This window comes from Oncorhynchus mykiss, chromosome 8 (assembly GCF_057628025.1).
Source record: "Oncorhynchus mykiss isolate SJ-2025 chromosome 8, ASM5762802v1, whole genome shotgun sequence".
NCBI lineage: Eukaryota > Metazoa > Chordata > Actinopteri > Salmoniformes > Salmonidae > Oncorhynchus > Oncorhynchus mykiss.
This window is the reverse complement of record NC_143029.1, coordinates 59,905,395-59,917,500: the sequence shown is the minus strand read 5'-3', so window position 1 is coordinate 59,917,500 and position 12,106 is coordinate 59,905,395. Positions and strand designations below refer to the sequence as shown.

General features: G+C 44.2%; 1 protein-coding gene across 3 annotated transcripts in view; it reads right to left on the bottom strand.

The window, feature by feature from the left end:
- Positions 1-12,106, bottom strand: part of LOC110530232 (glypican-1) — a 108,312-nt gene that overhangs the window by 21,703 nt on the left and 74,503 nt on the right. For all 3 annotated transcript variants that reach the window (XM_090182141.1, XM_021613129.3, XM_036985802.2), the window contains 2 exons: positions 3,764-3,991; positions 2,037-2,200 (listed from right to left, as the gene is read on the bottom strand). In XM_090182141.1, coding sequence (XP_090038267.1) covers positions 2,037-2,200; positions 3,764-3,991 — 392 coding nt within the window. The remainder of the gene's footprint in view (positions 1-2,036; positions 2,201-3,763; positions 3,992-12,106) is intronic.

The following is a 12,106-nucleotide window of genomic DNA, read 5'->3' as shown; positions in this document are numbered from 1 at the left end:
CATCTCTTTGCAACAGTCATGAGGAAGTATAGCCTACTAAAAGTGTGTTCACTACTATATAATTGTCCTCTCCATATGGCAAGGTGAGGGTATTGTGCTGATGTGAAGGTTAGCGTGTTAGCGTGATGCACCTCTCTAAGTGTAAGACACACAGCCCACACAGAGGGACCTTCGGGTAACTCAATTAAGCGCACAACGTAGCATTGCCTAGCTGCAAGCATAAGGGAATAAAGCCTAGAATTACAGTGGCCACAGGTAGCGAAGCCTAGCGAAGCGAAGCCGCGAGCATAAGGGAATAAGGCCCAGAATTACCATGGCCACAGCTAGCGTAGTGTAGCCTAGCGTAGCCGGGGGAATAAGGGAAAGCATGGCAGAAGTTAGCCCAGCCATGCCACAGGCATACTGTAAGTGGGCATTAGAGTTAGCATGGGCTTAAGGGGAAAAGGCCAGGCATTAGCATGGCAACAGTTAGTGTAGCCTAGCCTAGCAGGGGAACAAGGAATAGTATTAGCATGGGCAGACAGCCAGACGCTAAGCTGGCATTTCTATTTATGACGTATACCCTGTGGATCCACTCTCCAGACCTGCTAGGCTGGACTACAGAGCACTGCCAGCCCGCAGGGTGTCAGGCTGATAAGCAGTTGCTAGCTATCTCACCCCCACACACCTATTCCCCTCCCTTCTCCTCCTCTCCCCTAGAGCTGCTTGATCTGATCCATATTTCCTGACTATAGCCGTGTTGCTGCTGCTGAAGGACATTCAGCGATGTGTCCATTAAATGACATTGGCTGGGGAAAATGCGTAAGTAATTAGTGCGGCTCTTACAAATTACAAAATGTCATCCTTGCACTAATGCCGGGGCGCAGGGCAACCGTTGCTATTCTCAATGAGGTCAGGGAGTATTCTGGCACGCATTAACACAGCCACACAGACAGTACTCTGGGATACGGTGTGATTTGATGGCAGGGGAGGGGAGGGGGGAGAGAAGGTGTACATCTCACAGTGATCTCTTGTCACAGCCAAGGTCAACATGTGTGTACATGAGTGTCCCTCTCACTCCGACTCTCCTTCCTCTGTTACCCGTTGTCTTCCATTCGCTCTTTCTTCTCTACCTCATCTAAACCCTCTCTACCCGCTCTTTCTCTCTCCGTTTCCCTTTCTCCTAACCACACAATCCCAACTACAGTCTGATTGGAACTACAGGGAGGAGAGGGGGGGGGCGTACCCATATCCCAGCATGCCATCTGGCATTCTGCTCAGCCCGCTGCCTCCCTGGCTGGTCCAATCAGACTCGAAACTCCACATAATGCATAAATCTCCCCTTTCTCCTCCTCACCTTCCTCTCTCCTCCATTCCTCTACTCTCAACCCATTCCTCTACTCTCCTACCTTCCCTTCCTCTACCTCAGGTAGCTCCATTGACATTGTCCAGAGCTGTGGCTCACTCTCTCCCTTCTCTCCTGTACACACTGTATGTGTGAACAACCTAGTGTTCTGCTCTTAGATTTCTCCCTCTTCTGATGCGCCGTAACTCTATCAGAGATTAATTGGCCAGTAATGAGACGCACAGCCCTATTTATAGGCTGTTAATGGGCCCCGTGACTGAGTGTGTTTGCCACACACTGTTCTAGAGAAGCAGTACAGAGCAGCCATAGAACTACTGTACACAGTGTGACGCACAGCCGCTACAAAGGTCCGACGCCACAGACAACACGACAAGACAAAATAAATTGCCGGATGCTGTAGGATTCATGGAGGATTTGAGCCGTCCATTTAGCTGCCTGTAGTGTGGGTGTTTTGTTTACATTAGAAGAAAAGGCACCAGGGATTCTTCTCTCATGCCGTGGCATTAGTTTGGTAGAACGTTTCTCGAAACGTATCTCAAAGCTCCAGATTCTTGGTGTATAAAGTGGCAGATTGATGTACAGTAGGTTTAATTGACAGGATGAGAGAGGGACAGCGTGCGCGCGCGAGAGAGAGAGAGAGAGAGACAAAGACACTGGCAAACATAAGAGGGAGAAACATAATCTGTCTTACCTGTGACACCTTGCGAACCACCTCCCCGCTGATCACCAGTCCCTGGACAAAGGAGCGTGCCGCCACAAATGTACGTGTCACCTTCAACTTGAGGTCGCGGGGGGTGTCACCAAAGGGTCGCAGCGTCTCCGACTGCTTGGACACACACTCCAGGTAGTCATCACCTACAATCAAAACAACTTTATTAGTTAAACACCCTTCATACTTCCCTCATAATGACAGCTAAAGCAATATAACAACCTCACATAGTTAAGAATAAAAGTTGACAGCAAACAAGATGAAAATCATGACAATATTTACCAGGGTTGAGGTTATTCAATTTCAACGCAAGAGTTTGTGGGGTCGGAAAAATAGAGAGTGAACAAATGTGAACGATGACGAAGGCCAGTGATAGACGCCAGCCTGGCACGTTCATACAATTTGCCATTGTCTGGATGGACGGCTGTATATTTGCATCTCATAGGAGAGAGTCAACACCTTGGCCGTGGCAATCTCGGGAAAGAGACGTCCCGACGGAAGTCCTTTGGGACATTGGCGCTAGGAGAGGTGTGATGACTGACGTAAACTCGAAACAAATGAAATTCCTGTTACCGTGTGAATTACGTTGTCGTGTTGGGTTTGTTTCAAGGGCTGCACATGTTAATATGTCTTATGGCATTGTGTCTTCTGGCCGATGTCTGACTGGAATTGAAATGGTATGTCGGGTTGACTGGTTGTCAGGCACATTCCTGTTGTTTGGTCATAACATTCAAATGGAGATGATTAGATTAGAATCTGCCTGGTGTTTTGCTGTCTTTTGCTTTCACTAGCAAAGTGTTAAGAAATGTTCTTTCAGGTTGGGTTCCCACTTGAGCTATTTGAAATGTGGTTTACCATACCTTGAGAACCTGCTACTAAGCTCCTGTGTATGTCAGACACACGTCCTTTTTTTTTGTGTGTGTGTCTTAGAGAATATTCTGAACTGAAGACAAGTGTCACCACTTTAAGTCTGCAGGTAGCCTAGTGGTTAGAGCGTTAGGCCAGTAACCGGTTGCTAGATCGAACCCCCGAGGTGACAAGGTAAAAATCTGTCGTTCTGCCCCTGAACTCCCCAGTAGACCGTCATTGTAAATAAGAATTTGTTCTTAACTGCCTTGCCTGGTTAAATAAAAGTCTGAGCCTACTGGTTATGGTCAATTATTCAGAGTGGTGTTTCATGTACACTGTAATTGTTTGAGTGTCAATTATTTTATGACTAATACATTCTATTGGTAAATCCATTCCTCCTTTCACAGAGTCATTATTTGATTGGCTATATGCCTATAATTTGATAGTTGTTAAATTAACTACACTCCACACAGAGCACATGCTTGGGTACCAACTTAACATCCCTGAGCTGCTAGCCGCAAAGAATTCATGCTGGAACATTGGTCGCCGGGATTAGCTGTTTGTACCCAGCCTCTTAATAATTGCATAACGGTGCAAGACAGACACATGTTCATTATAGGCATACTGAGTCACTGATGCAATTATTCGCTATCTTGCTCGATCCTCCAGAGACGCACAGGGCCGGTTGCATTCATTCACATAACATTGGAGTCAGATTGATGAAATCATTTTATTATTATTCTACTTAATGTTTGGATAAGTTGGGGGGGGGGAAAAAGCAGCATTTATTTTCAATGGAGATTTTAAAAGTGAAATATTTCAAAGATCATATTTAAGTTCAACGTGTAATGTTTACGTACCTATGAGGTATTGTCCATTGGCTCCCTTGAACAGCCTCTCCAGCAGGCGGGCCCAGAACTCGTTGAGCGCCTCCTCTATGTTGATGTTGGAACCACGGTAGTACCGTCTCAGCTCCGTGTACAGGTCAGAGAACACGCGGGTGTTCTGGGTGTACAGGAAACCTAGCACCGGGGGGTAGGACTCTTGCAGGACAACCTCAGAACGGTTCAGCAGCTCCAGGAGGTAATCTGGAATGTGACAGGAAACAGGAAGTGTAAAACAGGAAGTCCAATCTGGTGGGATTACATTTACAGTTTAGCAGACACTTGTACCCAGAGCAACTAGGATTAAGTGCCTTGCTCACGGGCACATTGATAGATTTTTGACCTAGTCATCTTGGGGATTCAAACCAGAAACATTTTGGTTACTGGCCCAATGCTCTAAACAATTAGGCCAGTGCTTCTCAACCTTGGTCATGGGGACACAAAGGGAGCACATTTTAGTTTTTGCCTTTTGATGAGTCGACCATTTGAATCAGCTGTGTAGTGCTAGGGCAAAAACAAAAATGTGCAACACCTTTGGGTCCCCAGGACCAGGATTGAGAACCAGTGAACTAGGCTACTAGCCGTCCTAGTAGGAGGATTTAGATAGACTGCCTATGTTCTCTACAGACGTCACGTTCAGGCAGTGGTAGTGCTTTACTTTGTTGTGCATAGCTTTAGTGGTTCTTAGCTGAGCTGTTGATCGATGTTTTCCTCCTTGTTCTGTTTTCTCTCTCACCCTCTTTACATGACACAGTCATCTCTTCACAGGGGGTTTGGAAGCAAAGTAAATGCAAAAATGAAAGGGTATAATTTCCCTTTTATGTGTTTTCTTTCCCAGAATCCCCCTTGCGACAAACAACAGTAGGACAAAGGTCAGACTCAAAGAGCGGTGTTGCCTATGATACAGCTCCCTGCCGTTTAGTGTAGTTTAGCTGTGAGGACTGGGGCTCTGCACCGACTTCTCCGAAACTTTACACCACTTCTCTCTCTGCGTCTCATGGCTTTGTACTGCGTATGAAAAGATGCCACAGAGATGAACCCGGAGAGGAAGTGTTTAGAATGTATTCTCAGGATAAGGATAGGATGTGCAGTGGAAGATACTGTACGCCAAACACATACAACACAATGAGTGGGATACAGAGACAGTAGAAAAAAACACAGTCAGAGGCATGCAGCATAAACTGGCACCAACAGACACAGGCACATACAGGCCTGCAGAGACACACACAAACAAAAAGCAGAGAGCAAAATCGACAGCAGACAAACCCAGTCCTGCTGGAATGGGACTCTCCAATCTGTCAGTACCATGGCTCTGACCAAAACCACACTACACAATAACAGGCTGCACTGTTCAAGAATAAATTTTCATTGCATCGTCTTTAATGCGCGTGCGTGTGCGTGTGCGTGTGTCTGACTGTGTCGTTTTCTTTGAAGGCGTTCTTATCTCCTCCGGCCCGCCATACACCCCGGATGGGGAGCAGCTGAGGAGAGGAATCACTGAGCCTCTATGAAACCCCCAAGTATGGGTTAGAGAATTCCCGTAGCTCAGCAGTACTGTCTCTCTCTGTGTGTGTCTCTCTCTCTGTCTTTCTCTCTCCCTCTCTATTATATATGCAGTTGAAGTCGGAAGTTTACATACACCTTAGCCAAATACATTTAAACTCAATTTTTCACAATTCCTGACATTTACTCCTAGTAAAAATTCTCTCTATTAGGTCAGTTAGGATCACCACTTTATTTTAAGAATGTGAAATGTCAGAATAATAGCAGAGAATGATTTATTTCAGCTTTTATTTCTTTCATCACATTCCCAGTGGGTCAGAAGTGTACATGCACTCAATTAGTATTTGGTAGCATTGCCTTTAAATTGTTTAACATTGGGTCAAACGTTTCGGATAGCCTTCCATAAGATTCCCACAATAAGTTGGGTGAATTTTGGCTCATTCCTCCTGACAGAGATGGTGTAACTGAGTCAGGCTTGTAGGCCTCCTTGCTCGCACAAGCTTTTTCAGTTCTGCCCACAAATGTTCTATAGGATTGAGGTCAGGGCTTTGTGATGGCCAATCGAATATCTTGACTTTGTTGTCCTTAAGCCATTTTGCCACAACTTTGGAAGTGTGCTTGGGGTCATTGTCCATTTGGAAGACCCATTTGCGACCAAACTTTAACTTCCTGAATGATGTCTTGAGATGCTGCTTCAATATATCCACATAATTTTCTTTCCTCGTGATGCCATCTATTTTGTGAAGTGCACCAGTCCCTCCTGCAGCAAAGCACCCCCACAACATGATGCTGCCACCCCCGTGCTTCAAAGTTAGGATGGTGTTCTTCGGCTTGCAAGCCTCCCCCTTTTTCCTCCAAACATGACGATGGTCATTATGGCCAAACAGTTCTATTTTGGTTTCATCAGACCAGAGGACATTTCTCCAAAAAGTACAATCTTTGTCCCCATGTGCAGTTGCAAACCGTAGTCTGTCTTTTTTATGGTGGTTTTGGAGCATTGGCTTCTTCCTTGCTGAGCGGCCTTTCAGGTTATGTCGATATAGGACTCGCTTTACGGTGGATATAGATACTTTTGTACCTGTTTCCTCCAGCATCTTCACAAGGTCCTTTGCTGTTGATCTGGGATTTATTTGCACTTTTCGCACCAAAGTACGTTCATCTCTAGGAGACAGAACACATCTCCTTCCTGAGCAGTATGACAGCTGTGTTGTCCCATGGTGTTTATACTTGCGTACTATTGTTTGTACAGTTGATCGTGGTACTTTCAGGCATTTGGAAATTGCTCCCAAAGAGCAATCCAGACTTATGGAGGTCTACAATTTGTTTTTTTATGTGTTGGCTGATTTCTTTTGATTTTCCCATGATGTCAAGCAAAGAAGCACTGAGTTTGAAGGTAGGCCTTAAAATACATGCACAAGTACATCTCCAATTGACTCAAATGATGTCAATTAGCCTATCAAAAGCTTCTAAAGCCATTACATTATTTTCTGGAATTTTCCAAGCTGTTTAAAGGCACAGTCAACTTAGTGTATGTAAACTTCTGACCCACTGGAATTGTGATACAGTGAATTATAAGTGAAATAATCTGTCTGTAAACAATCGCTGGAAAAAGTACTTGTGTCATTCACAAAGTAGATGTCCTAACCGACTTTCCAAAACTATAGTTTGTAAACAAGAAATTTGTGGAGTGGTTGAAAAACGAGTTTTAATGACTCCAACATAAGTGTATGTAAACTTCTGACTTCAACTGTATATACAGTGCCTTGCGAAAGTATTCGGCCCCCTTGAACTTTGCGACCTTTTGCCACATTCACGCACGCTTTTGCCACATCCACACACGCTTCAAACATAAAAATATAAAACTGTATTTTTTTGTGAAGAATCAACAACAAGTGGGACACAATCATGAAGTGGAACAACATTTATTGGATATTTCAAACTTTTTTAACAAATTAAAAACTGAAAAATTGGGCGTGCAAAATGATTCAGCCCCTTTACTTTCAGTGCAGCAAACTCTCTCCAGAAGTTCAGTGAGGATCTCTGAATGATCCAATGTTGACCTAAATGACTAATGATGATAAATACAATCCACCTGTGTGTAATCAAGTCTCCGTATAAATGCACCTGCACTGTGATAGTCTCAGAGGTCCGTTAAAAGCGCAGAGAGCATCATGAAGAACAAGGAACACACCAGGCAGGTCCGAGATACTGTTGTGAAGAAGTTTAAAGCCGGATTTGGATACAAAAAGATTTCCCAAGCTTTAAACATCCCAAGGAGCACGGTGCAAGCGATAATATTGAAATGGAAGGAGTATCAGACCACTGCAAATCTACCAAGACCTGGCCATCCCTCTAAACTTTCAGCTCATACAAGGAGAAGACTGATCAGAGATGCAGCCAAGAGGCCCATGATCACTCTGGATGAACTGCAGAGATCTACAGCTGAGGTGGGAGACTCTGTCCATAGGACAACAATCAGTCGTATATTGCACAAATCTGGCCTTTATGGAAGAGTGGCAAGAAGAAAGCCATTTCTTAAAGATATCCATAAAAAGTGTCGTTTAAAGTTTGCCACAAGCCACCTGGGAGACACACCAAACACGTGGAAGAAGGTGCTCTGGTCAGATGAAGCCAAAATGGAACATTTTGGCAACAATGCAAAACGTTATGTTTGGCGTAAAAGCAACACAGCTCATCACAATGAACACACCATCCCCACTGTCAAACATGGTGGTGGCAGCATCATGGTTTGGGCCTGCTTTTCTTCAGCAGGGACAGGGAAGATGGTTAAAATTGATGGGAAGATGGATGGAGCCAAATACAGGACCATTCTGGAAGAAAACCTGATGGAGTCTGCAAAAGACCTGAGACTGGGACGGAGATTTGTCTTCCAACAAGACAATGATCCAAAACATAAAGCAAAATCTACAATGGAATGGTTCAAAAATAAACATATCCAGGTGTTAGAATGGCCAAGTCAAAGTCCAGACCTGAATCCAATTGGGAATCTGTGGAAAGAACTGAAAACTGCTGTTCACAAATGCTCTCCATCCACCCTCACTGAGCTCGAGCTGTTTTGCAAGGAGGAATGAGATGTGCAAAACTGATAGAGACATACCCCAAGCGACTTACAGCAGTAATCGCAGCAAAAGGTGGCGCTACAAAGTATTAACTTAAGGGGGCTGAATAATTTTGCACGCCCAATTTTTCAGTTTTTGATTTGTTAAAAAAGTTTGAAATATCCAATAAATGTCGTTCCACTTCATGATTGTGTCCCACTTGTTGTTGATTCTTCACAAAAAAAATACAGTTTTATATCTTTATGTTTGAAGCCTGAAATGTGGCAAAAGGTCGCAAAGTTCAAGGGGGCCGAATACTTTCGCAAGGCACTGTATGTATAGGTTGTCTGTGCCTAACAGTGCTTGTGCCATGTTTGTGTTGCTACCATTTTGTGTTGCTGTCTTAGGTCTCTCTTTGTCGTGATGTGCGTTTTGTTCAACATTCTTATTTTGAATCCCAGGCCTCATCCTCACAGGATTCATTCTGCCTCGTTTTTTAAAATTTCACCTTTATTTAACCAGGTAGGCAAGTTGAGAACAAGTTCTCAATTACAACTGCGACCTGGCCAAGATAAAGCAAAGCAGTTCGACACACACAACAACACAGAGTTACACATGGAGTAAAACAAACATACAGTCAATAATACAGTAGAAAAACAAGTCTATATACAATGTGTGCAAATGAGGTGAGATAAGGGAGGTAAGGCAATAAATAGGCCATGGTGGCAAAGTAAATACAATATAGCAATTAAACACTGGAATGGTAGATGTGCAGTAGATGAATGTGCAAAGTAGAAATACTGGGGTTCAAAGGAGCAAGATAAATAAATAAATACAGTAGGGGCTGAGGTAGTTGTTTGGGCTATTTACAGATGGGCTATGTACAGGTGCAGTGATCTGTGAGCTGCTCTGACAGCGGATGCTTAAAGCTAGTGAGGGAGATATAAGTCTCCAGTTTCAGTGATTTTTGTAGTTCGTTCCAGTCATTGGCGGCAGAGAACTGGAAGGAGAGGCGGCCAAAAAGAGGAATTGGCTTTGGGGGTGACCAATGAGATATACCTGCTGGAGCACGTGCTACGGGTGGGTGCTGCTATGGTGACCAGCGAATTGAGATAAGGTGGGGCTTTAACCCTAACCCTAGCAGGGTCTTGTAGATGACCTGGAGCCAGTGGGTATGGCGACGAGTATGAAGCGAGGGACAGCCAACGAGAGCTTACAGGTCGCAGTGGTCAGTAGTATATTGGGCTTTGGTTACAAAACGGATGGCACTGTGATAGACTGCATTCAATTTATTTAGTAAAGTGTTGGAGGCTATTTCGTAAATGACATCGCCGAAGTCGAGGATCGGTAGGATGGTCAGTTTTACGAGGGTATTTTTGGCAGTATGAGTGAAGGATGCTTTGTTGCGAAATAGGAAGCCAATTCTAACCTCCTTCCTTCAGTTAGAGCATTGAAGATGGGTCGTGGCTGGGTCTTCCAGCATGACAACGACCCGAAACACACAGCCAGGGCAACTAAGGAGTGGCTCTGTAAGAAGATTCTCAAGGTCCTGGAGTGGCCTAGCCAGTCTCCAGACCTGAACCCAATAGAACATCTTTGGAGGGAGCTGAAAGTCCGTATTTCCCAGCGACAGCCCCAAAACCTGAAGGATCGGATCTGGAGAAGGTCTGTAGGGAGGAGTGGGCCAAAATCCCTGCTGCAGTGTGTGCAAACCTGGTCAAGAACTACAGGAAACGTATGATCTCTGTGATTGCAAACAAAGGTTTCTTAATTTTAGAAAGAAAGGGTCCAGATCGTCTAGCCCGGCTGATTTTTAGGGGTCCAGATTTTGCAGCTCTTTCAGAGCATCAGCTGCATATCACGGGGGCTGTTTGATGCTAATGCAGAACGCCACAGGATGTTTTTGTGCTGGTCAAGGGCAGGCAGGTCTGGAGAGAACCAAGGGCTATATCTGTTCCTAAATGCCCACATTTTTAAAGAATAACCAGGCATCCTCTACTGACGGGATGAGGTCAATATCCTTCCAGGATACCAGGGCCAGGTCGATTAGAAAGGCCTGCTCGCTGAAGTGTTTCAGGGAGCGTTTGTCAGTGATGAGGCGAGGTCGTTTGACCGCAGACCCATTACGGATGTAGGCAGTGATCACTGAGATCTTGGTTGAAAACAGCAGAGGTGTATTTAGAGGGCAAGTTGGTTAAGATGATATCTATGAGGGTGCCCGTGTTTACAGCTTTGGGGTTGTACCTGGTAGGTTCATTGATAATTTGTGTGAGATTGAGGGCATAAAGCTTAGGTTGTAGGTTGATAGGCCATCATTGTAAATAAGAATTAGTTCTTAATTTACTTGCCTGGTTAAATAAAGTTTAAATAAATACAAATAAAACAGTGGTGTCCAAAATTATTGATAAATATGAGCAAAAATTACAATATAAAACAAATAATTCACATACTGAACTACACTGAGTGTACAAAACATTATGAACACCTGCTCTTTCCAAGACATAGCCTGACCAAGTGAATCCTGGTGAAAGCTATGATCCCTTATTGATGTCACTTGTCACAATCGAGTTGCTTCTGCCAGGAGGCTGAAACTCGGCCACAAGTGGATCTTCTAGAAAGACAATAACCCCAAGCACACATCTAAATCCACAAAGAAATGGTTAATTGGCCACAAAAATCAACATTTTGCCTATGGCCGACTCAGACTGCAGACATGATACCCATTAAAAACCTGTGGTTTGAATTGAAGAAGGCAGTCCATAAGGGCAGATGAAAAAGATCAAGGATCTGGAAGGATTCTGTATGGAGGAATGGTGCAAGATCCCTCCCAATGTGTTCTCCAATCTCATAAAACCTTTTTAGAACAGGCTCAGTACTGGTATCCTTGCAAGGTGAGGTACTGACATGTATGGAAAACAGGGGTCACAATCTTTTTGACCCGTACCTTTTTGAGAAAAAAAGTTAATACTTGTTAAACAAAATCTTTCTCTGAGCAATTGTATTGGTATAAAATAATATCATTCCCCTTTTTTGTTTGCATACAATACAGCGAGTGTCCAAAACATTAGGAACACCTTCCTAATATTGAGTTACACCCCTTTTGCCCTCAGAACAGCATACACTCGACAAGCATTCCACAGGGATGCTGGCTCATGTTGACTCCGATGCTTCCTACAATCGTGTCAAGTTGGCTGGATGTCCTTTGGGTGGTGGACCATTCTTGATACACACAGCAAAACTGTTGAGCGTGAAAAACCCAGCAGCGTTGCAGTTCTTGACACTCCAAGCAGTGCGCCTGGCACCTACTAACCTAGTCTGTTCAAAGGCACTGAAATATTTTGTCTTGCCCATTTACCCTCTCAATGGCACACATACACAATCCAGGTGTCAATTGTCGCAAGGTTTAAATATCTCCTCCCCTTCATCTAGACTTATTGAAGAAGATTTAACAGGTGACATCAATAAGGGATCATAGCTTTATCCAGGATTCACCTGGTCAGTCTATGTCATGGAAAGAGCAGGTGTTCCTAATGTTTTGTATGATCAGTGTACATACATACACTCATTGGCCCATTTGTTACGTACACCACCCATTCACAAAAATGGATCGCTCCAACAGACAGTGAGTCAGGTGGCTGTGGCTTGCTATATAAGGCAGGCAGACAGGCATTGAGGCATTCACTTACTGCTCGATTGAACATTAGAATGGGCAAAATGAGTGACCTAAGTGGCTTTGAGCGTGGTGCCAGGCGTATCT